Source organism: Ipomoea nil, unplaced genomic scaffold (genome assembly GCF_001879475.1).
Source record: "Ipomoea nil cultivar Tokyo-kokei standard unplaced genomic scaffold, Asagao_1.1 scaffold2826, whole genome shotgun sequence".
Classification (NCBI taxonomy): Eukaryota; Viridiplantae; Streptophyta; class Magnoliopsida; order Solanales; family Convolvulaceae; genus Ipomoea; species Ipomoea nil.
In genome coordinates this window covers 1,053,669-1,079,009 of record NW_017619254.1, presented here as the reverse complement: position 1 = coordinate 1,079,009, position 25,341 = coordinate 1,053,669, and the positions used below count along the sequence as shown (strand labels likewise).

Sequence of the window (25,341 nt, the reverse complement as noted above, 5' to 3'; positions counted from 1 at the left end):
ATATATATATATATATATATATATATATATATATATATATATATATATATATATATATATATATATATATATATATATATATACTTGCACTCGGGTGCGAACGGCTCGCCTAGGCGCGAAATAGGAATGGATTCTGTTCGTCCACGTGTCCAGATCTAATGGATGAGAAACACTGATTTTTAAAAAAAACGCGGTGATATTTTCGTAAATAATTGAACATCGAAGTGCAAGTAAAATGTATTACAAGTGCATGTAAAATGTATTATAGGTGCAAGTAAAAATTTACACTGAGCATCAATGCTTAGTTACACTTATAGTTCTAAGTAGTTGCACCTATAGTTCTAAGTAGTTGCACACATAGGTATAAGTAGTTGCATCTAGGTGTATGAATGTTTGCGAGTGGTTTTCAGGTGTATTACTACCCGCTGAACTCAGATCAATGAATGTTAACAAGGCAAGATTACATGCACTTATAGGTGAAAGTAGGTGCACCTATAGTTATAAGTAGTTGCACCTATAGTTATAAATAGTTGCATATATAGTTATAAGCACACCCAGGTGCATGAATGGTTGCGGAAAGTGAATGCTAACAAGGCAAAATTACATGCACTTATAGGTGAAAATAGGTGCACTTATAAGAGATTTTACTTGCACTTTGATGTTCAATTATTTACGAAATGCCACCGCGTTTTTTTTAAGTTATTAGATCTGGACACGTGTCGCGCGCTGATTCGTTCGCATTTCCTTCCTGGGCACTTATTCGCACCTGAGTGCGTCCCTATATATATATATATATATATATATATATATATATATATATATATATATATATATATATATATATATATATATATAGTTTAGTTCAGGTGCGACCGTACCTTAACGTGCGGTCAGTGCAGCCGCTTAAAAAAAACACCAACAGTGTTAATAAAGTCACCAATAGTGTTAGAAAAATGCACAATAATGAAATGCATCAATACACCACAAAAATGAACCACACAGCAAAAAAATATACTATACCTTCACATACCTAATTTTATATTTCTGAATATTGTGTGGTACTTTTATGTATACCTGATGATAAATTCACACTAATTTCATGAAAAGACAAATAAAAAATACACCCGTAATGATTGATATTTGCATTTTTTGTATTGGGGCTCTGCCCTTCTTTTCTCCAAAAAGAAAATGAATAGAGAAGGTGAGGTGTCATATCATTTCAATTCAATATTCTAAATTTAAAATTGTTCGTCGCTGATTGATGGGGATTATTATTATATTCCGGAGTAAAGTAATAGATTTGGTCCCTTCAAAAAAAAAAGTAATAGATTTGGCAATTCGCATGAATATAATAAGCATGATCCACGATGGTCTTAAAAAAAAAAAAAAGCATGATCCACGATGAATATATTTTAAAAAATATCCAAAGAAACTCATCAACAACTTAACAATTAATAAATGATTTTTTTTTTTTTTTAAAATCAAAGCATCAACTAGATTTAATTGAGCATATGAAATAAAACGAGAGAATACAATTAGGAGGAGTGTGCTCCAAAGAGAGAGAATCAGACTGAGAGCCTGCTTCCCTAGATAATGTATAGACAATCAGGTTCGCTGCTCTCTTAATATATTGACAAGAAAAAAAAAATCAAAGCAAGCATAAAATTGTAACAATTATCAATGATAGTGTTGAAAAAATAGCATTAAAATGGCATTTTAAGTTAACCAACATGGTTGGTGTGGTGGTTCAACACCTCGTCCCTTAAACATGAAGTTGGGGGTTTAATCCCCACCTATGTGAATGAAGCAAACTATTTGGCCAGTCCCCTACCACTTAGGGGCCGTTTAGTTCATGAAATATTAGATTCCTGTGTTTGGTAAAAATTGAAATATATAATATAAACATGTTTGGTTGAAGTATTGTTATAATTATTATTTTACTTTAATACCCTCAATATATTTTCATGCATTTCAATATTCCAATGCATGTAACCATGCAAAATTCGAGATATATATATATATATATATATATATATATATATATATATATATATATATATATATATATATATATAAAATTTTCATTCCTTCATCCGAAAAGTTGACTTGTGACTTCATACATACAGATTCTTTAATTTCTACAAATTCAAATGTGGTTTCCACAAAGTAGATTTTTCATGTTAAACAAAGTGAACTTAGCTTGCTTGCTTTAACCGAAAGGTTAATTTTGATTTTATTTTTTTAAACTTTTCGGTAAAAAACAAAACAATGGGATGGAAAGTGAAGGGCAAAGTTTGTAAAATGCCAAGGGAATCCTTTAATACCTAAGAATTTCAAGGGAATCACATTCCCTTCAAAATAGGGAAAAATGTGATGTGGAGGGTAAATTTTATTCTATGGAAATGTTACATAGCTCCAACCAAACATAGGAATCTTATATAACCAACTAAATATAACCTTGATTATCTTAAATAACCCGAACCAAATGGCCCCTTAGTGTGCTGACAGTAGGGACGGGGGATTAGTCTTCTGGCTATCGGCTGGGGGATACCTTTGGGCAACAAAAAAAATGACATTTTAAGTACCTATTTTGTGGTACATTTATCAGTGGGGTCCACTTCCGATTTGGGTCGGGTCAAAGTGGATTCGGGTTTTTCGTAGTGATACGAAGAGATATTGACTCTCAAAACGGATAATGGGTAAATGAGATATTGATTCTCAAAGTAGACCCATTAAGTTGAAAAAATGAAGGGAAAAAGTGAAACTTTTGTCCCACATTGGTTTGGGAAGAGGATTTGCCCAACTATTTATACAAGAGCTCTTTTTAGGCTTATTGAATTGTATAGCATAAAGGCTCTCTCTCTTGCGCAGGGGAGGAGGCTTGAACCAAGCCTAAACTCGTGTACGTCGGCATACATTGTAGGTACGAACTGATTACTGTTTGAAAGTTATAAGTTGGAGCAACAGATTTGACATTTAATGCCTGCTCCGACTCTTGTCTTGCTGCTGTGTTCTGTTCATGCTCCATTCGTTTGGGTGCTTAAACGTTGAACCGTAGTACGTTTTATCCTAGGAAACCTAGGCCACAACGCTCCTAGCACTTTTGGGAGGTTCGCCGGGTTCATTCGTTTGGGTGCTCAAACGTTGAACCGTAGTACGTTTTATCCTAGGAAACCTAGGCCACAATGCTCCTAGCATTTTTGGGAGGTGACAAATAAGGTTTTAAGGAAAACGGGTGTTTCACTCGACTCGTACTTACCACTCTTCTTCATCTCCTTTCTTCTCCGGTTTCGAGATTATGCTTCTAAGCTAAAATCCTTGTACTACACTTTGTTTTCCTTTGGTTGGAATTATAATCTGGGGATTATAAATTCCATTTTGGTTGATATACATATATCTTTTTCGTAGATATAGATGTATATAACCGTGGGGGTCTAATTTATATATATATATATATATATATATATATATATATATATATATATATATATATATATATATTTCGGATATATATCGAATAATATTTTGTATACTTTCGTGTGTATATATAAATATTATTTTGCGATATTAAATCGACTTTGGCTCATTATTCTCAACAGATAGCGCCAGTGTAGGAACAATCCTTGAGCTTGCGAGACAAAGTCGAGATAGAATTAGCACAGTCAGATTCCAAAGAAATAGTTGTAAGGCCACGATTCTTGGTTCAGGAGAGAGCTTCCTTGCAATTCATAACTTAATCATTTGGCCATCAGTAGTGCACAAGTTCACATCCAAACACTCAATTAGAACAATAATAATAATACTTTGATTCAGCCCGCACGAATAGTTCAATTGGTTATAGGGGTGAAGTTTGGGAAGAATAAGTTGGATCGACTCTCATCAGCGGTAGTGTGAACACATCCTCCTAGATGCTATGTCTGGTTAGGGTCTCAACTTTTTGAGAAGAATAATCGAAAGATAACCTAACACAATATGGTACAACACTCCATAGCATATCCTCCAAGGCTACAAATCTCTATTAATTGTCATATCCATGCGTATTAGCACTAGTAGATTAGCCTTTTATGTATAAATCCTTCCACTTTATACTAAAAAATGGTTCCTAATTCATCAAAATACATAATGTACTTGGCTCCAATAATCTTGAGATATTATGACTTTTTCAATCTTTACTCAAATATACTTCTTAGTTTTGTATATAAGATGGTCTTGTTTGGTAATTAGTTGCTAGCAATTTGTAACTAATGGATTATGTTAAACAAATTTTGGAGCACGAGAGGGATCCGATCAAATAAATAACAATGGCACATCTGTTTAATCTTATTTCGAAAATTAAATTTTCATTAAAATTTTATTCAAATATAATAGACCACTAAAATAGTACTAAAAAAATGAGCGGATGTAGTATTACATTTTTCGGAAGCTGAACTTCCTGGTCAGGAAACAAGAGAACAGCACAACAACAATGGCAAAGGTAAAATTAACATTATTATTGTTATTATTTCTACGGTCCGAATGTGTGGATGGATCATCAACTCCAACTGTTTGGTCGGACTGTACATTTTCATCATCTTGGGGTTGCTATTGAGGATTAGGGGGGCGACTATTAGCAGAAGAAACGCGGGAACCCCATTCCAATAGCTCTTTGCTTGTGTCATCCTTGTGCACAATAACTTCAATGAAGCATAACGAGTCCTTGTGTGTACTCGTCGCGGTCGCAATTGCTTCTATTAATTCTTCCTCTGTTTTTACCTGTATATTATGATACCGTAATAATAAAATCATATATAGAGTAATAATATCAGGTTTCTTTCATGATTTCATCTTAGGTATAATGTCACCTATGATTGAAATATGACTTATCACATCTAATATCTACGCCCCGTCTCAATCTGACAATAAATATAAATTGAATCACGCTTACTTTTTTGGTCCAACATTTGCCCTGTCCATTGTGGACAGCGTTGACAAGACCGGTGTAGTCCCAATTCTTGATCACGTTATATGGACCGTCATGAATTTCCACTTCAATTGTGTAGCCTCCATTGTTGATGAGAAATATGATACTTCGTTGTCCACACCGCATCATGGTTGATATATCTTGAGCTGTCACCTACATGCATAAAAAGAATTTCATGCATAATATCAAATCCATTTTCTCTCATAAATTTATGTGGTAGTAGTTCGTAATGGTGAAGCCATGAAATACTAACCTGGAAACTTCCATCTCCAATGCAGGCAATAACGCGCTTCTGCTTTGCAGCCTGAGCATAGCCAAGAGTTGCACCCACAGACCATCCAATTGATCCAAACTGCATCTGGAATTCATACCTGCAAACTTCGCTGTTCATTACACCATCTAAAACCTATCTCTATTTAAACAATATATGCTTCAACTTTACCCGCAATTCTCAGGGAGACGGAGCTTTTGGCAGTTGAACCACGAGTCTCCCGTCTCTGCAATCACTGCAGTGTCTGAATTTAACATTTCCTGAAAATGCCAAAATCTCAGTTTAATGATTGAACACCCTCCATTTTCATTAACTGTAAAATTGAAGCATGTGCTATATCTTAATTAAATGTGCAGGCCCAAGCAACAGGTGGACTATCCTGGACTGATATTCAAATCCATGACCTTTGGCATGGTTCTGATACCAAATTGAAGCATGTGTTTCATCTTAACTAAAAGACCTAGCTGATAGTTAGATTGCACATTAATGATTATATACTCAACATGTGATTCTGTGAAGAAGTTTGTAGAAATGAAAACTCACCTGAATGTGCTTGAAGAGTATGTTAACTCTAAGAGGTTCGCCCTTCTCCCGCTTTAAAGGAATGCCAGGAGGAACATATATGCGACGATAATTCTCCATGGCCGTGCTGTTCTTCTTCAACTTCTTAGCCAGAGCATTCAAGAAATCAGCCATGAAAACCCACCCGAATGAAGGGCCATTACCCACAGTTACACGGTTGGGCTGGACTACCACCAACTTCTCTTGTTTGATCAGCAGAGAATACCCAACCGAGCTATAGTCATTGAAGATAGGGCCAATAAACACATAAGCATCCGCTGATTCCACTATCTCCCCGCAGTAGCTTGAGCTGACTGCTCCCCAGAAAGTCCCGATGAAGTTAGGATGCTGCTCCGGCACCAGTCCCTTCCCGGACGGCATAATTGCAATTGGATAGCCACACGCGTCGGCCAACTCCACAAACGCCTTCTGTGCCTTGGCCACTCTTAGCTTTGGACCGCCGATGATCACAGGCTTCACTGCCCTGTTCAAGAACTCTGCAGTTGCTTCAACTGCAGCTTCTAATCCCAGTTGGTTGCTCACCCTGTACAAAAATACAAAAGGATTGCACATTAATAGCTATATGTTCCCGTAGTTGCTTATGGGTGGCGCTGAAATTCGAACCCATACCAAATTAAAGCATGTGCTAAGCTGATAGTTGGATTGCACATTAATGACTATATGTTCAACAAGCCAAGTTGGTGGGTCTGTTAACTTAGTCCACAATATCAACAAACTATTGATTTTCTTGATTTGAGCTGATCAGCTATGTGCCAGTTTACCTATCCTTTGTTGATCAGTATCACAAGACAGGGTTTACAAGTACAAACTAAACTATGAGGTAGTGGCAAAAGTAACTTACTTTGGAGCAAGGAAAAATGGAACAGGGTCTCTTGCAAAAGTAGGGTAGTGAATTCCTGGCAAATTGCAGCTGATGCTAATGTAGACTGGCTTGCTTTCCTTCAAAGCGGTTGAGATCGCAGTGTCTATCAACTCATGAGCGTCTTCCAAGTTATTCACCACCGCCTGTGAAAGTCTGATAACTATGAGAATCTAAGATGTGACAGTGGAATTAACAAAGAAGAGTGTAGGGACGGACCTGAGAGCAAGTGACCGTCTGAAAACAGCGGAGCTCCTGGGAGAAATCCGGCAGGCCGATGGTGTGGTGCAAGATCCGGTTGGTGCCGTAGTCGTTGGAATTGGGGCCGCCGACGATGCAGATCACCGGCAGATTCTCACTGTAGGCGCCGGCGATGGCGTTGAGCACGCTCAGCCCGCCCACCGTGAAGGTGACCACACAGGCGCCCACCCCGTTGGCGCGAGCGTAGCCGTCCGCGGCGTAGCCGGCGTTGAGCTCGTTACAGCAGCCGATCAGGTTCAGCTCCGGCTCGGCGATCAGGTGATCCAGCAGCGTCAAGTTGAAGTCCCCGGGGACGGAGAACACATCCCTCACGCCAATCTGGACCAGCCGCTTAGCCAAGTGCCTCCCCAGCGTTCCGTTCGCGCAGCTCTGCTGGATTATTGAACCGTTTGATTTTTCCATATCTTAATTCCAATCAACAGAATTAATGAGTTTGATTATGCTTCCAAATCGGGGGGTTCTGCTCTTTTTATACTGTACTGGTTCCAGGTTTTGAAGACTGTGGGCAGTGGCGGATTGGCTGGCAACAAAGAACTAGAACTAGGTACCTGGAATACGACAACTCTGTGTCTGTGAATCTGTGATATAACCTTTGTTTTTTGGTTGACAATCTAAATTTTTCAGACTATATCTTAAATCCCATGAATTTGCTCCAAACTTATGATAAGGTTAATTCAGTCAATCAAATTGATGAAAATATTAGTCGAATTGTTGAGCATATAACCATTAATGTGTAATCCAACTAACAACTTAGACTTTTAGTTGAGATAGAGAACATGCTTCATCGCACACATGAAGAGGCCTGTTGAGCATATAGCCATTAATGTACAATCCAAATATCAACTTAGGTTTTTAGTTGACATGGAACATATGCTTCAGTTCGAATAAGCTTTAGCCTATTAATATTCTAAAATTGAAAGTGTGACCCATCCGATGGCTGCACTTGTAACAACTAGTCAATTTATCATTATTAAAAACGTTTAAGAATTGCTTTATATTGGACTCTTTTGATGAAACCAGATGTCAGTCTTGGTTTTGTATAGCAATGGTTTTGTACTTTTTGTGGATTAAAAACTTTGTTGCTTTCCATATAGGCAAACTTGGAACCGCCCCTAGGCCACAGGGGGTCAGGTTCGACCTCAAACTTCCACCTTATTGCCGAAAGCGAATTTAAGATGTAACTTTTTAATCACTAAACTATTATTTTAGAGATTATTTCATTTATTTGTATCATGTTTTAACATTAAAATTTTGTATTTTAACCTATTGCTGGGCTAAAATTGTCCATCACATGCCTTAAATAAAAAAAGAAAAAAAAAAGAAGCATTATTCACAATTAATTTAAAAATCTCAAATTTAGACACTGGAAAAACATAATGACTGTCAAGAAATTAAAAATAATAATAATAATAATAATAATAATAATAATAATAATAATAATAATAATAATAATGCAATAGTAGTTTCCCAGCCAAGGTTGACCCTGGGTGAGTTTTTTTTTTTTTTTTTTTAAAGGACCCTGGGTGAGTTAAACAGGGAATTATTGTTGGAAATAAATAAATAAATAAATAAAACCCAAAACTGGTGTTGTATTGTGACAATTTGATTTCTTCCAAGAGGTGACCCAAGCAATGACATCATTAGTGTTTTTTTTTTTTTCATCGGCTATTATATACTGAAGAATTTAAGATGTAATTTGACGCCTAAGGGTCTCCTCATCAGTCATCAGTGTTTTTTTTTTTTTTTTTTTTTGGTCTAAGTGAAAGAGTTTTAGGATGAGTTGGAGGGGAAACAAGAGATCAGAGGAGAGAGATTTTTATTTTGCAGTAAATATTGTTTTTTTTTTTTTTTTTTTTGTGGGTTCAACTAAAAAAAAAAAATTTATTGGTGCACGCTTCACACATCAACTGCTATAAAGTTCATGGTAGTTGGAGACCGTCTTAAAATGTTTATGTTACAAAATTTAAGAACTTTTTCAACTTGATATATTTTAAAAATTAATTTCTCATTCATTTATTATTCGTGTTGAATATATAATATATCAAGTTGAATTTTTCACTTAGAAGAGTGTGTAATATATCAAGTTAACCCTTTCATTTAAAAGAATTCAAATCCATGTTGACATTACTCAAATTGGAAGTGGATTGTACTCAAAATATTGCCTCAAAAAGATTACTGACTACTTCTTTCGCCCCATTTTTTGTTTGATTAACGGAACCTGACTGAAATAATTTTTAATTTAATTTTTCATAATGTTAAGTTTAATATTTGTGTATAAAATCTATTGAACACAACAAATCAAATTTAAAACTAATTAAAAATACTAAAGAAAGTAAGCAAATGAAGAAATATTTAGTTTGACCAATGAATAGTAAATATGACAAATAAAATGAGATAAGTGAAGTATTTTAAATGTCATTTTTAATTAATTTTTTTAATATAATCAAAGTCAAACACTTTGTGCTCGATGACACTTCTGACCTCTGTGACTCCTATTATAATAGAGTCAATAGTATTTGAAAAAAAAAAAAAAAAGAATTCATTCTTTCAAAAGGCTGAACCCCAACTCTAACAGAGCATTTGGGAGGATGTAAATCATGGTAACTCAACTGAACGTGAACCACATAGGCTAGACCTTTGAAAAAAAAAAAAAAAATTCATCAGAATACGGGAGGATTACTTTCAAGTTTCAAATTCTGCCCGGCAATTTGATAAACAAAATGTTTCTTGTAAGGAGCATGATTGGCGTTCATAATAGTTCAAGAGAACTCGTACACAAGATCTTTTAGTAAGGGAGAATTTCATCATCTCTAGAAAAAAAGGGGAAAAAGGGTTAAATTGACCCCCTAAGTCGACTGAATAGTGCAATTGAGTCCTCCAACTAAAAATGTTTCATTCAGATTCCTTAAACCGGTAAAATTGTTTAATTAAATTCAAAGTGACTTGTTTAGCAGGTGAAGACTTAAAATGCTAAACAAGTCATTTTGGACTTAATTGAATAATTTTACAAGTTTAAGAAATCTGAATAAAGCTTTTTTAGTTATAGAATCCAATTGTACTATTCAGTCTACTTAATATGCCAATTTGAATCTTTTTCCAAAAAATTAAATATATAATTTTTATTTTAGATTTTATTTACTCATTCCAATGGAACAGAGGAATTTCAATTACAGAACAAACGCCATCATATTCCTCAAAACGCTGCCATGCTGTCCCATGTGGCATGTGGTGAAGCCGTGAGGGTATTATATTAAAATTTAACTTTCCTTGATATTTATAAACATATATTTAATATTTTATATATTTTATCTTGACATTTTGTCATTTCCCAAGGGAATTAAGTTTTTGAAGAGTTTTGCAGGTGTGATTATAAAAGATAAAATAGAGAGAAGAGAAAAAGAAAAAAAAAATCTGACCCAAAAAAAAAAAACAGCAGCTATTATGCACCCAGGGGCGTCCACTAGCGTGCAAGGTACGCCTGTCCCGTGTTAAGGTGCGCCTCTCTCTCTCTCGATGCGGGCTTCACTTGTCAATCTAAAAACTCATTCAGTCAAGACTCAACTTATTCCCTCTCCTCACCTTCTCTCTTCCACTTCATCTTTGTTTTTTTCAAAAACTCCCACAAAAAATCATTAGTGGAGATGCTCTTATAAGGAAGGATAAAACCAAGAAATTAAATTAAAGCATGAAATTTAAAAACTACTCATATATAAATCAATGGGTATATTATTGTACATATGATATGGTAATTAGTGGGGGAAAAAATTACAACAGATAAAAATAAAATAAATTAAATATTGTAAGTTGGATAGATCCACAAGGAGAAGAAGAAATAAATAGGAAAAAAAGAGAATGAAATTAAATAAAATAAAGAAATGGATTTCGATCAACAAGGTATCTGCTGAGTGAACCACTTGATGACAGAAAATGGAGCTTTGATCAGTCCTAAAGCCATCTCCACTATCACCGTAACGCATATACAACACGGACATATGCAACTTAGCACTATCCTGCATATATATATATATATATATATATATATATATATACCCATCCAAACCAATATCATTATATATATCAAATAATCAAATCTTCTCCGATGAATTGAATCAAATTAAAACTACGTGCAGTAGTGTATAGTAAAAATAAGTAGTTATGGCCGGCCGGCGGCGGCTTAATTATATTACCCGACGATCCAGATGACGACGCCGACGAGGGAGAGGAGGAGGGAGACGAAGGCGAAGGGGAGCCCCAACAGAAACCCCAAAGGGTGACACTCGCAGTCGTCATCTCCACAGCAACCCATGATATATATGAATATGATGATTCTTTTTCTTCGATCTTCTTCTTCTTCTTCTTTTTCTTCTTGTTTCCTGGATGGGTATTGGGTAGAGAAGATTGAGAAGGCGTAGCGTAGGGGAATATGAATTTTGATACTGGAAGTCACCGCCGAGATTTATGTTTGTTTATTTTTTATTTTTATTATGTGACGGAGAACACGAGCTTCCTGGCTGCTTCCATGATTACGATACAAACAAGATATTATTGTATACATATACATATACAGATAAACACGGAACGTGTTCAACAATTGTAGCGGGACACTGATGTTGACCAAATTAACCCTAACCCCCGTCCCCCACCCTCCCTACTCAATAGTTATGCTGTGGAAACGTGTTCACCATGAACATGATAAACACATGATAAATCCATAATTTCTATGTTGTAGATCCATAATTTTTATGCTGTAAATTCATAACATCTATACTATAATTCATAATTTCTATACGTATTGTAGATCTATAATTTCTATGTTGTAAATCCATAATTTCTATAACATAGAAATTATGAATTTACCCCTATGTTTACCATGCGCATGATAAACATGTTTCCATAACATAATTTGCCTCCCTACTCCCTATCCATTTACATGAAAGTTCACCACACTCTCAATAAAACCTGTATTGTGATTATAATCAACAAAAACCCAAAAAAAAAATCAATATAAATTATCAATAATTAACTCATTCAAACCAAGAAACTTAATAAAAAATTCATGTAAGGAATCAAACTTAAAAATTTGTTGTTATAGTCAACTAAGTGTCCAACAACGGGAACTATAATCCTGAGAATAACTTGCACAACATCCACGGTCCACTGTCCACCATTGCATGATGATGATGATAATGATGATAATGATGAATGATAATGATGATGATGAATTCAGGGCCGTCCCGGGCCATGTTTGGCCAGGGCCAGTTTGGGGGCCCCAAATATTACATTACATACGTAAGTATATATGTGCATTGTGCCCCCAAATTTTGGGGGCACTTTTATTAAAAAAAAATTATTATTTTATATTTATATTTTATATATTAATGTATGTGTAATTTATGTATAAAAAAATCAAGACGGTCTAAAATTCTAAAAAATTTATATTCCTAATTCTTAAGGACTTGATTTACGTATAGAATTATAGTCCTATAACTTATAGGAACTGAGGCGGACCTATTTGATTATTGTAAAAATTATTATATATAAAGAGTAAAAAATTACTCTTATTCCTATTATAATGCATACACGCAAGATTTGTATTCACAATGCAAGAATTCGGTCTCAGTAATCATTAATTTGAAGTGCGTTGTTTGTGCATTTGGCATCCTCAATTTTTTTTGTTCTTCACGATAAAAGGATGAAGGTATGTAAATAATTAAATATTTTAATTCTTTAATTTTATTCAAAATTTTAAAATTATTAATTCAATGACTAACCCTGGCTAGATAGGAATTTTTTTGATTGGTGAATAACAATCTAATTTCTTGTATTTTGATACTACAATTGCAATATCAATTAGTCTTGACTATTTTCATTACTGTTGTTTATGCATAAAGAAGTTTTTTAAAGTTAAAGTTGTTGAAATCTTACTTATGATCAACGATATTGTAAAAAAGACTCAATGGATTGGTGAATAATTTTACATCTAATTATGACCGAAGAAGAAGAAGAATGTCACTTTTCAAGTGAAATTTTGAATAATAAATTTTTTATAGACTAATATATATTTTGGTACAATACAACATATCTTTTATATATTTACAATTATACAAAAAGGGGGCCAATGTTAATTTTCGTACAGGACCCCAATTTTCTTAGGAACGGCCATGATGATGATGCTCTGAGCAAGGTTACCTTTACACCATAAGAGAGGCTACTTGATATTTTATTGCATGATTTTAGTTGGTCCACAGAGTCAATTGCAAGTTCTTTTAAGGGAAAATGACACTTTTTCCCCTAAGTTATATATTTATAGTACTTTTTTCCTCTCAATTATATATGTAAGCACATTAGTCCCCTCAATTATTTTAAAAGTGGTGGTTTTTCCCCTAATATATTAAATTGACATTTCTACACTTAAAGTAAACATTTTATTTATTTTACTTCTCCAACAAATTATTGCGTATATGTAGCGATTACCATGGTTCGGTTCGAACTGAACCAGACACTATAGCAATCGAATTAAAAATTTTCGGTTATAATTCAGATCTAGAACCCAATATTTGGATTTCAATTTATTAAATTTAAGAATAAAAAAAAAAACTAGATAATGAACCGTGAACCGGCGGTTCCGGATCCGGTTCGCGATTTTGAACCGTTTTTATTTTAAAATTTTATTTTTTATTTTAAAATAGTATAAATTCAACAATAAATGTATTTTATTTTTTCAGTTCGGAACATGAATCGGCCATTCCGGTTTGCGATTTTAATAAACTCTAAATATCGCGTTTTGATTATAAATTGTAATTGGAATATTTTGGTTTGGTTGCTATAGTATCTGTTTGGTTTGAACCAAATTATAGTAATAATTTGTTGGAGAAGAAAAATAAATAAAATATTTATTTTAAATATTTATTTTAAGGGTAAATATGTCCATTTAACATTTCAGGGGGGAAAAGAGCCACTTAAATAATTCAGGGGAAAAAAGTGCTATAAGTATATAACTCAGAGGGGAAAAGTGTCATTTTCCCTTCTTTTAATTGAATTTAATGACATATTTGAACATTTTTCTTTTTATTTATGATAATAAATAAAACATTATATTATTTCATAGGAAAATGTTTATTTCCTTGCATATTTTTACCTCTTTAGAATTTATTATTGATTATTGATATTATTCAATTAAATGACTCACTAAATAAAAGAATGTTGAATTGTCAAAACATTTTTATTAGTTGAAAAAATATTTTGAAGTATTTGGTAAATGATTGATAGCTAATAGCTGAGTAAGTTAGATGATAGTTGGTAGTTGAATTGGTAGCTATAATTGATTGGGTTAGCTGATTTTATCAACTGACAATATTAGTTTGTTGTAAAAAGTGTTTGGTAAATTAGTTATTTACTTTTAGTTAATTAGATGTAAGCTAAACTTTTTCCAATTAAACAAAGAATAAGAGAAAAAAAGAGGAGGGATGCCTTATTTCATATTATAGCAATTTTCATTTAATTCCATGCACGTTTGGGCTTGAATAGTTGAATCCGTCGTGAGGTGTTTTTCCCAATCTGTTTCATTAGCCCAAGTGATCCGCCGATTTGAGGGATTTCCAGACTTGCTACTGTTAACTTGTTAAGGGCTACATTTGATATCTCAGAGTGATGTGAGTTAACCCAAAACCTCTACAAAATTAATGAAGCCAAAATATTTATGAAATAATTGTTCTTTAAAAAAAAATGAAAAACTAACTGTCATTAGCCAAAGATGCACATTGAGACAAATTTTATGGTCCAAAACGGTGTCATTTCTTTTATGGCCCGTTTGATTCACGGAATCAATTTAGATTGAATAGGAATGTTATTCTATAGAGAATGGAATATGTAAGGAATAAATATGAATTGTATTCGGTTGTTTGGTTCGCTGAAGCTGAAGCTGAATAGGCTTTAGGAATTGTATTTCAACGCTTGGTTGGTTAAGGAATAGAAATGAAATATATGTGTAAAATACATAAATGCCACTGTACAAAATATTATTATTATTATTATTATTATTATTATTATTATTATTATTATTATTATTATTATGTGTAAGTAATTTATTATTTTGAAAATGTTTTACGATGTATTTGAAAATTTGACGGTGTATTTTGGACAATCGTTATACCGTGCATCAGGACGCACCTATCAAAATGACGTCGTTTTGTTAATTTTAGGTATAAAATTTTTTGCATTCTATTATATAATTCTGTACATTCAAAACATGGGAATTTTCAAGTATAAAACCCTGTGTTTTAAGGTATAAAATTATGTGTTTTCAGGTATAAAATTCTGTACATTCTATTATATAATTCTGTACATTCGAAACATGATTTATTTTAAAGAGTTAAGTGTTTATGTGTATTATGTTAAGAGTTTATGTATATTATGTATTATGTTAGATTATGTGTATTATCCTTTTAAAAAAGATTATGTGTATTTAGTTATACAATTCTGTGTATTCTATTATACAATTTTGTATATTCAAAATATAATTTTTTTTTTATTTTAAGGAGTTAACAGCATACACACAAAAAATATACAAAACAACGTCGTTTTAGGTCAGGACCCACAATCCTTAGTGCACGGTATAATTTGCCTGTTTTTGAAGGCTTGACGATTGAATTTTTCAAAATGCTTGACAGTACCACGTGGAGGTCACTATTAAGATGTGATGTTTTTTTTTTTTTTTTTGTGAAGTTGTTATGTGGCACATTATTGACCACCAACTAACCAGGCCACCCATGCATCGCACCAGGCCGAGAAATTCCTATATATAAATTCGCCTAGACACATAAGTAGGTATAGTATTATCATACATTTACTTCTATTCCCAGATGGCGTTGAAATTCATTTCCACTATATTCCTCCTAATATTCATAATTCCAAGAAGCAAAACCTTAGCATGCTACACATCCATCTTTGCATTTGGTGACTCTCTTACAGATGCGGGCAATAGGATTTTCTTCTCCCATGACCTTTCCAACCTGAACGTGGCCAATCCTCCTTATGGAGAAACCTTCTTTCATTATCCCAACGGTCGCTTTTGCGATGGTCGTATCATAATTGATTTTATAGGTATTTACTTATATATATGTGTGGCTGTGGTCTGATTACATTATTGTTATTATTCAATATTCATAACAAAATTTTCAGATTCCAGTCTCATCCCAATCAGGATTGATATTAGGGTTGAACAGATAGTACTAACAGGTTTGTGATGTTGCAGCGGAGCATTATGGAGTGGCGTTTATGCCTCCATCAGCTAGTGTTGCCGGAAACGGGTCAAGTATTGAAGGAGGTGTGAATTTCGCGGTTGGCGGAGCTGCTGCGGTGGACTCGGCGTTCTATGAATCAAGAGGAATAATTAATCCCTTTACAAACGCCTCCCTCAACGTCCAAATGATATGGTTCAAAGATGTTTTGCCATTGTTCTGTGACACACCCTCAGGTATGCTGAATTGAAACAGGTGCTCTATCTTAACTAAAAGCCTAAGCTGATAGTTGGATTGCACGGTTATATGCTCAATATGCTCCTCATATGTGCGGTGAGTTCCAAGCAACAGGTGGATCTTTGGTGATACCAAATTGAAGCATGTGCTCCATCTCAACTAAAAAGCTAAGCTGATAGTTGGATTGCACATTAATAGCTATATGCTCAACATGCTGGAACTTATACACACAATACATTTCTTCCATTCTCAATATACATACAGTTTTTTTTTTTAATTTTTTTTTTACACCATAATTGTGTTTGTGTTGCAGAATGTAGGAAAAAATTTAAAAACTCCCTCTTTGTAGTGGGGCCTTTTGGAAGTAATGACTATCGCCATGCACTTACCTTTGAAAAAGACATCGAAGAGATAAGAACATACATTCCTATGGTTATTGATACCATCACAGCAGCAATAAATGTAAGACTTTATTTGATTCAAATTTTATTATGGAAAGCTATTTTAGTCCATTAATTATGTCTAAATTGTAGATTCGGTTCGTAAATTATTGTTATATACAACTTTTTTTCACTTTTTTTTTTTTGAATGCCAACTTTTTTTCACTTTAATTATGTTGAAAGTGATTGTTTTAATCCATTACTAATAAATTTTATTAGCATTAAAAATCTATTTTAATTTGCCAAATTATTAGAGGACAAATTGGTCATTTCATATAATTTTTCTAAAGTATATAAAAAAAGCTTTTCACATTGATGATTTCAAGTGAATGTTAAATTTGTTATAATGTTGATTACACGAGAATATGAGATAATTTTTCTTTATTATTAAATAATAAATTTAGTTTTTAACTGTTAATGCAGCCATAAATAAGTTTTGAATTTTTAATCATGTTCCGATTTTGATCTTCTCATAAAGAATAATTAAAAAGATTTTTTTTTGAAAACAATTTTTTTTTTTATTTGTCTATAATATAACGATTAAAATCGCAATGCGATAAAAAATTTGAGAACTATATTTCTGATAAACAATTTAACAGCTAATTTAGTTTACTTAAAAGAAATAATGATGAATTGAATTTAAATTTTATGAAAAAAAATTACTTGAATTATTGATTATATTATTTATGACTGAAAAATAAATTGTTGAAAATAATTAATATTAAGACTCAATTGCTCTTACATAATAAAGACATGAGAGTGTAATATAGAAATTCATATTATATATTTTCTCGATGTAGTGAAAAATAAAAATATATAAAGAGGCTAAGGAATTCGTTTTCTTGAAATTTGTTTTAAAAAGAAAAAAGAAAATTGGTTGTTTTACTCCATTAATAATGCCTAAATTATAGACTAAGATATTCTCATATAATCAATATTACAAAAAACCCAACATTCACTTGATATCATCAATATGAAAGCTTTTTTTTTTCTTTTCTTTTTTTTTTTTTTACTTGGAAAAATTATACAAAATGACAAATTTGTCCTCTAATAATTTGACAAATTAAAATAAAATTTTAATGTTAACAAAATTATTAAATAATGAATTGAAACAACCATTTTCAACATAATTAAAGGAAAAAAGTTGTATAGAATAATAATTTATGAATAGAGTTTACAATTTAGGGTTAACTAATAGACTATAACAGTCATTTTCCATTTTATTATAAGCATGTCTTTTATTTTTACTATCACAATCATATATTATTAATAAAAGTAACTATGGACAAATATTACATTGTAGCAGAATTAATCAGTAGTACTAAAAAAACAAAAATTCAGATATTTAGTAGCAAATTAATGCATATATTTTTTCGAATTAAATGCTACTAAATAACTTATTAATTTTCAACTTACACTTGGTATTACTATATTGAGCATTTAATTATTATTTGATGTTGGGATGCAACTATATTGTGTAATGATAAATAATACTCTAATAATTAAGCCATTTAATAAAAATGCAGGATTTGATTAAACTTGGTGCAACGACAATCATGGTACCTAGCTTATCTCCAGATGGTTGTCTTCCCGTCATTCTCACAGATTTTGGAAGTGCCAACACTTCAGATTATGATCCTGATACTGGTTGCCTTTCTTGGTTAAATGAATTGAACGAGTTCCACAATCAACGTCTTCAGAAACGACTCCACATCATCCGTCGTCTTAATCCTGACGTTGTCATTATCTATGCTGATTTTTACAATGCTGTCATGAAACTTTATCGTAATCCTGGGAAATATGGTACCATGATAAAATTTATATTTGTAAAAAACATATGATGGTTGGTCTTTTAGATACTAATAGGTTAATGTTTGTGCAGGATTCTTGCACTCCCTTGAGGCTTGTTGTGGAGCAGGAGGGGCGTATAGATACAATGACGACGTAAAATGTGGTAATATAAAATTAAAAAATAGTTGTCCTGATCCATGGCATTATATTGATTGGGACGGAAATCACATGACAGAAAAAGCAAATAGATTGGTTACCATGACTTTACTAGATGGAACTTATACGAGTCCGTCAATGAATACCTTATGTGCTTCTTCTCCCAAATTCACCTATTATGATTAAGAATATTTTGTAATTCATTGGTAACTCCGCCAAGCTCGTATATAGAGCTGGTCATCCTAATAAAATTTGAGGAATGTGGTCCCCCAAAAAAACTACAAAATCATTTTCTTAAATCTTATGTATGTTTTCATGAAATAAACAATTTTATGGTTTGGTCGGAAGAAATTATAATTCCTTCCAATCACGGATTGTAATTTTAATTTGAATTATTATTTTGCTATTATTATTATTATTATTATTATACAAGAGTATTATAGTATGTATTCACTTTTTCCCTTGCACAATTCTTAATCATTTTATTCATGCTTACCAAACAATGTAATTTGAATTCTCATTTTATTCTTTTTTTATGGGATTACAATTCATTTCTCTCATTATATTCAACCGAACACTCTGTAACATTTCCTCAAGGTGGTCCTTTAACTGGAATTTGGAGACCGAATGACTTGGACTTTTTTCAACTTTGGGTTAGTATTAATTATGTACAAAAAGATAGCATAACAGTAGAAAAATCTATAAAGATTAAGATGAATGGTAAAGTAACTATGAACCACATACAGATCTTAGAATGATATGATGATTAAATATTTCAAATAGGTAGACTGTATAAAAATGACATTAGTTATCTTGTGAACCAGGTCCAATGATATCTGTCTCATTTATTATGCAAGCCCAATGAGTTGTAGTCTCTATCCATTTGACTGTAAATCATAATCTCTTTGGTATCTTCTGTATAAATAAATTATATCATGTATCATGGTTCATATTGCATAATAATATATAGATCAAGTTCATTATAATAATAATAAGGAAAAAGGAAAAATTGTAATTTATGTCTTTTCATAATATGTCAATTATCAATGTCATTCTTGAATTATTAGTGGTGTAAATGATGCCCCTCAATTTTAAAAAAGGTACCTATAGTGTCCTCTCGTAGTGTAAATGTTGTCCCTCATTTTTCAAAACGGTACATATATTGCCCATCCCGTACGGTACGGGAGGGGCAATCATGTACCGTTTTGAAAATTGAGGGGCAATATTTACACCATTAATAATTCAGGAGTGACATTGATAATTGAGATATTATGAAGGGACATAAATTACAATTTTCCTAAGAAAAAATGGTGGTATTAGTCCATAAATTATACTTATATTGTAGACTCAGTTTATGAATTATTATCATATACATATTTTTCCTTTTAATTATGTGTAAAGTGACAATTTTAATCCGTTACTAACAAGGTCCATTAACATTAACATTGCACTTCAAATTTTCAAATTATTGAAAGACATATTAATCATTTCATATAGAGTTTTCTCAAATTCCCGGCCTCAACTGAATATTCATATATACCGATTCTCTTTATTCGTAATGAAGAATTGTTAATTTATAAACATATATCTACTTATATTTAGTTTTAAGGTTAAACGTCAATTTACTGGTAAAAATGAGTACATGTTTATTGCTGGCAGTATTTTTATATACTATTGTTGGTCCTTTTTTATTGTTCATATATATATATATATATATATATATATATATATAGGGTTGCAATGAGAACACTTGCTTAGGTGAGAACATGAGAATAAATTGATCGGTCCTAGTATAAGGAGATAAACTGAGTCTGTACAGCGTTAATTGATACCCACACCCAACTCTATACTTTGCACACAAGGATCTCAACCGAAACCCTAACCCAATTTAGAAGTCCTCAACTCCACACCTGTGACAACCGTTTGTTTGATAGTTAAAGGGTTGAAAAATATATTTCTATCCAATTTCTTTTATTATATTTTATATCATATCATTTGATGTAACGTTTATAATAAATATAAGGGAAAAGGGTCAAATAGACCCTCGAAATTTAACTTAAAAGTCAATTAGGCCCCTAAACTTTTTAAAGGTGCAATTACGCCCATCAACAATTCATTTAAGTGCAATGAAGCCCAAAAATAAATTAATGACCTGCTATCACAGGTCATTAGGATTCAGGTCACCTTTCGGCGAATTTCTCGGCAAAAAAAAAAAAAAAAAAAAAAAAAAGGTGACCGGCGAAATTTCCGGCAAAAAAAAGTGATCGGCGAAATTTTTGACAAATCTGGGTTAGTTGCTGGTTACTTTTTTTTTTTTTTTTGCCGAAAAAATCGCCGGAAGGTGGCCTGAACCCTAATGACCTGTGATAGCAGGTCATTAACTTGTTTGTGGGCTTCATTACACCTAAATGAATTATTGATGGGTGTAATTGCACTTTTAAAAAGTTTAAGGACCTAATTAATTTTTAAGCTAAAATTCGAGGGCCTTTTAACCATTTTCACTAAATATAATGTTTGGATTCGCATTCATGATTTTTGGATCGACTCAAAAAGATTGGTGCAACCGACTGATCGGAAAAGTATTTAAGATTACAACTACTCAAGTAGGTATAGTATGTGGTGTACTGTTGGAACACTATGTATATTAATTAAAACCAACAATATTTTTTATTCAATTTGATAAGTACACAAATCATTTTCTAATTTATTCCCCAGGCCAGTGGATGCATCATGTGCAAGTCCAATTTTTTCATCTTTCCACATCCAACTTCCGTCTTCAATTGCCCAACTTTTTAATTTTTTAATTTTTTATTTCTTTTTAATTTTTTTTTAATTTTAATTTTTTAATTTTTTTTTTTTTTGCGTATTAGATTTTATTGACATTAAGGAGTAAATGAGTAATTTATCTACCACATGTGTTAGCTGGAAAAAAATATATTCTAGAATATTGTTTAGTCAATGCACTAATATACTTTTATAAAATTGTTTAGACTATGCACTAATATTCTTAAGCAATGCACCAATAAAAATGATAACATTTTTTTGGACAGAGAGAGTAATTAAACACATACAACGGCTTTTTTTTTTTGGAGATAAACTTGGTTAGGAGGATTTTACTTTTAATTATATATAGATATAGATTGTGCGACGTTGGACGTGGCGGTCTGAATCTCACGATTTCAATCACGTTTCTCCTAATCGTGGCTTCCTCTCTAGGCCATACCTATGAGAGTATCTCCCTAGAGTTCTAGGGTATATATAGTTCTGATGGCTCTCTGTTTCTTGATTCACTCATATCTCATCGCAACTCTATCTCTGATCCACCCACACGCGATCACCATGGAAATTCATCGCATCGAGGATCAATGCGCTGCACTGTCGTTGGCTGAGGAAGACACCGGAGGGTTGGAGGCTCCGGAGATCCGATCAGCTTCCCATGCAGTGCCTCTGTTTTCGCTTGTTGGAAGATTTCTCACCGATCGGCCGATCCGCTTCGATCACATGCAGCATACCTTGGCCTCAATATGGAGACCGGTGATGGGCATGCATTCGACGGCTCTTGCAGACGATCTCTTCATGTTTCAATTCCCGCACCACAAGGATCTACAGCGGATTATGGACGATGGCCCCTGGTCATTCGAAAACAACATGTTCATATGCGCCCAAGTGCCACCCGACATCCGCCCAGAGGAAGTTCAGCTCTCGTCAGTCGACATCTAGATACAAATCCATGGGCTTCCGACGACATATGCTACCCATGATTTTATAACACGCATTGGTAACTACGTGGGTACTTTCATATCGCTGGATCCGATGAATTTCGGCGGTGCCTGGAGGAGTTACAGCCGTGTTCGGGTGAGGCTATCGATCGAGACTCCATTGAAACGCCGAATGAGACTAATCCGCAAAGACGGCACATCTCAGTGGATTAATTTCCGTTACGAGCGGTTGAGCACCTTCTGCTTTTGCTGCGGGGTCATCGGCCATTCTGAAAAGTACTGCAAGAAGGCTTACGAAGAGGGAATTTCGCCAGAGGTTTACCCCTACGGAAGCTGGTTGCGTGCAGGTCCGAGACGCCAGGTAAAACCAGTGGGAGCTAAATGGCTGTTATCCTCTACCACGCAATCCCCAGTGTCGACTGATTCCACCACGGACAATTTATCGCCACTAACACTGGTGTCGATGGAGGAGGCAGTAGGAATGCACGGCGATCTGAAGAGGCGAAGGGAAGATGAGAACTCACCAGGTTTGGGGAGTGGGGCGGACGTGTTGATGGCAGAAAACATAAAAACTTTGAGTTCGGCGGGTCTGGATGGCCAGGCTCGCCAGGCCAAATGAGTATCCTTAGCTGGAACTGCCGGGGATTGGGTGGCACCCGGTCAGTTCGAGAATTATTGGGCATGACGTCCAAATGGCGACCCACTTTCGTCTTCCTAATGGAAACAAAAGCACTTGTGAGTAAGGTGGAAGAAGTACGGTTGAAATTGGGGTTCGAGAGTGTTATTTGTGTGGAACGAGTAGGGATGGGGGGGGGGGGGGGGGGAGGGGGGGGGGACTTGCTTTGTTTTGGAGGGATGCGGATATGGCAACTCTATTAAGCTATTCAGATAACCACATCGACATGATGATCACACTACCAGACAAACCTCCCTCGAGGCTTACCGGTTTCTATGGGAACTTTGATAGATCGCAGCGGCACATCACGTGGGATCTGCTACGACTGCTTAGGGACAGATCGGCCCTCCCGTGGATCGTCGTCGGCGATTTTAATGACATCGCTTCCATGTCCGAGAAAAGGGGTGTTCATCCGCATCCGGAGTACCTCATTGAAGGCTTTAATGATGCACTCAGCGATTGCCATCTTCTTGATCTAGGGATGTCGGGTGGGAAGTTCACGTGGGAGAAGAGTCACGGAACAGAGGATTGGGTGGAAGAACGTCTAGATCGTGCGGTGGCAACTACAGAATGGATTGAGATGAACGAAGATGTCACGGTGCACCAGGTACAAGCCTTATCGTCTGATCACAGTGCCATCTTTATAGATGTGGAACCCAGAGCGGTGCGTGCAGCAAGACGGGCCTTTAAATTTGAATCGGCGTGGCTACTTGACGAGGGGTGTACAAGAGTTGTCGAGGAAGCTTGGCATCTTTCTACGGGTCTAAATTTTCAGGAGCGTATACATATTTGTGGTGTAAGACTTGGGAAGTGGGGTGGCGAACACGTCCGACGTTTCGGGAACCGAATCAAGTTCCTGCGCAAAAAGTTGGAGAGCTTAAAAGAGAACAGAACGCCTAATGCAGTAACACAGTGGTTTGAATTTGAAAAGGAGCTAGAACAACTATTGAGGCAAGAGGAAATTTTTTGGAAGCAACGGTCAAAGCAATTGTGGCTTCAGCACGGGGACGCCAATACGAAATACTTTCACAAATCAGCCTCGGCCAGACGTCGTCGCAATATGCTGCTGCGTGTGAAAAATCAAGCCGGGGACTGGACAGAAGGCTTGGCGATGCACACCGAGGTTCTGAGGTATTTTACTGAAATTTTTTGTTTTGAGAATACGCCGGCAAATATCTTTGGTCGAGTAAAAAAGATGGTGTCCGATGAAATGAACACCGCCTTTTCACAGCCTTTTACTGTACCTGAAGTAAAGGCAGCCTTGTTCTCAATGGCCCCGGAGAAAGCTCCGGGACCAGATGGTATGTCACCTGCGTTCTATCAGCATTTTTGGCCAATTCTGGGCCATGACCTGTCTATGTTTGTGATTCAATGCGTGAATGATAGACGATTCCCGCAAGGGATCAATGACGCAAATATTATTCTCATACCAAAGAAAAAAGCACCGGAAAAAGTGTCTGATCTCCGTCCTATAGCGCTTTGTAATGTTGTTTACAAAGTGCTAGCAAAAATGCTGGCAAACAGGTTGAAAGGTAGTCTGGAAACTATTGTGTCACAGCCTCAAAGTGCGTTTGTGCCTGAGAGACTTCTAACGGATAATATTATTGTTGCGGGAGAAATAGGGCATTTCTTGAGACGGAAAACCTGTGGGGCTGTGGGGTGGGCGGCGCTAAAGCTAGATATGGCTAAAGCGTACGACAGGATGGAGTGGGGTTTTTTAGAGGGCATGTTGGCAGCATTGGGTTTTTCTCGGGACTGGATAGAGTTATTGATGCTCTGTGTCTCGACTGTGCGGTACTCTATTCAATTGAACGGGGAGACCGTGGGTACAGTCTATCCTACGCGTGGTATACGCCAGGGGGATCCGTTGTCCCCCTATCTCTTTATTTTATGTGCCGAGGCCCTATCTGTGTTGCTACAACAGGCAGAAAATAGTGGAGCAATCCACGGGGTGCGAGTTGCACGGGGCGCCCCGTCCGTCTCCCACCTATTTTTTGCTGATGACAGCTTACTTTTCTTCAGGGCAAATCACTCCGAAGCTTTGGCCATCAGACAGTGTTTGGATTTGTATAGCGCAGCCTCGGGGCAGTTAATAAATTATGATAAATCCAGTGCCGTTTTCAGCTATAATACCACTACTACAACCCGCG

The 25,341-nt window shown here is 34.8% G+C and overlaps 2 protein-coding genes and 1 long non-coding RNA gene across 5 annotated transcripts; 1 reads left to right on the top strand and 2 right to left on the bottom strand.

Annotated features, from left to right (window-relative positions):
• Nucleotides 1-1,547: 1,547 nt before the first annotated feature.
• Nucleotides 1,548-7,437, bottom strand: LOC109159059 (pyruvate decarboxylase 1). 3 transcript variants are annotated; one of them, XM_019307060.1, is made up of 7 exons: nt 6,892-7,437; nt 6,655-6,818; nt 5,775-6,336; nt 5,403-5,491; nt 5,214-5,331; nt 4,925-5,113; nt 4,379-4,752 (listed from the first exon to the last, which is right to left on the bottom strand). In XM_019307060.1, exons 1-7 carry the CDS (start codon nt 7,333-7,335, stop codon nt 4,582-4,584), a joined length of 1,737 nt encoding a protein of 578 aa, XP_019162605.1. In that variant the 5' UTR covers nt 7,336-7,437; the 3' UTR covers nt 4,379-4,581. The 3 variants fall into 3 exon arrangements, with proteins under 3 accessions (XP_019162607.1, XP_019162605.1, XP_019162606.1); XM_019307061.1 differs by lacking the exon at nt 4,379-4,752 and adding an exon at nt 4,823-4,848 and having other exon boundaries at nt 4,885-5,113; XM_019307062.1 differs by lacking the exons at nt 4,379-4,752; nt 4,925-5,113 and adding an exon at nt 1,548-1,576 and having other exon boundaries at nt 5,188-5,318.
• A 3,182-nt stretch (nt 7,438-10,619) lies between these two features.
• On the bottom strand, nt 10,620-11,476 carry LOC109159064. Its single transcript, XR_002050487.1, has 2 exons — nt 11,121-11,476; nt 10,620-10,943 (listed from the first exon to the last, which is right to left on the bottom strand). It is a non-coding gene; the product is annotated as an uncharacterized LOC109159064 (long non-coding RNA).
• Nucleotides 11,477-15,748: 4,272 nt separating this feature from the next.
• LOC109159062 (GDSL esterase/lipase At1g28580-like) lies at nt 15,749-19,074 on the top strand. The gene is made up of 6 exons (XM_019307064.1): nt 15,749-16,035; nt 16,187-16,408; nt 16,723-16,871; nt 18,376-18,652; nt 18,732-19,002; nt 19,033-19,074. Exons 1-5 carry the CDS (start codon nt 15,795-15,797, stop codon nt 18,980-18,982), a joined length of 1,140 nt encoding a protein of 379 aa, XP_019162609.1. The 5' UTR covers nt 15,749-15,794; the 3' UTR covers nt 18,983-19,002; nt 19,033-19,074.
• Nucleotides 19,075-25,341: the final 6,267 nt, after the last annotated feature.

Bases quoted from the DNA above. Each gene is read 5' to 3' on its own strand.
- LOC109159059 (XM_019307060.1), bottom strand. From the start codon at position 7,335: ATGGAAAAATCAAACGGTTCAATAATCCAGCAGAGCTGCGCGAACGGA. The intron at 5,332-5,402 runs GTAAAGTTGAAG...CGAAGTTTGCAG, and splicing joins CGTCTCCCTGAGAATTGCGG to GTATGAATTCCAGATGCAGT. The intron at 5,114-5,213 runs GTTAGTATTTCA...TTATGCATGTAG, and splicing joins TTGGAGATGGAAGTTTCCAG to GTGACAGCTCAAGATATATC.
- LOC109159062 (XM_019307064.1), top strand. From the start codon at position 15,795: ATGGCGTTGAAATTCATTTCCACTATATTCCTCCTAATATTCATAATT. The intron at 16,036-16,186 runs GTATTTACTTAT...GTGATGTTGCAG, and splicing joins TATCATAATTGATTTTATAG to CGGAGCATTATGGAGTGGCG. The intron at 16,872-18,375 runs GTAAGACTTTAT...ATAAAAATGCAG, and splicing joins CCATCACAGCAGCAATAAAT to GATTTGATTAAACTTGGTGC.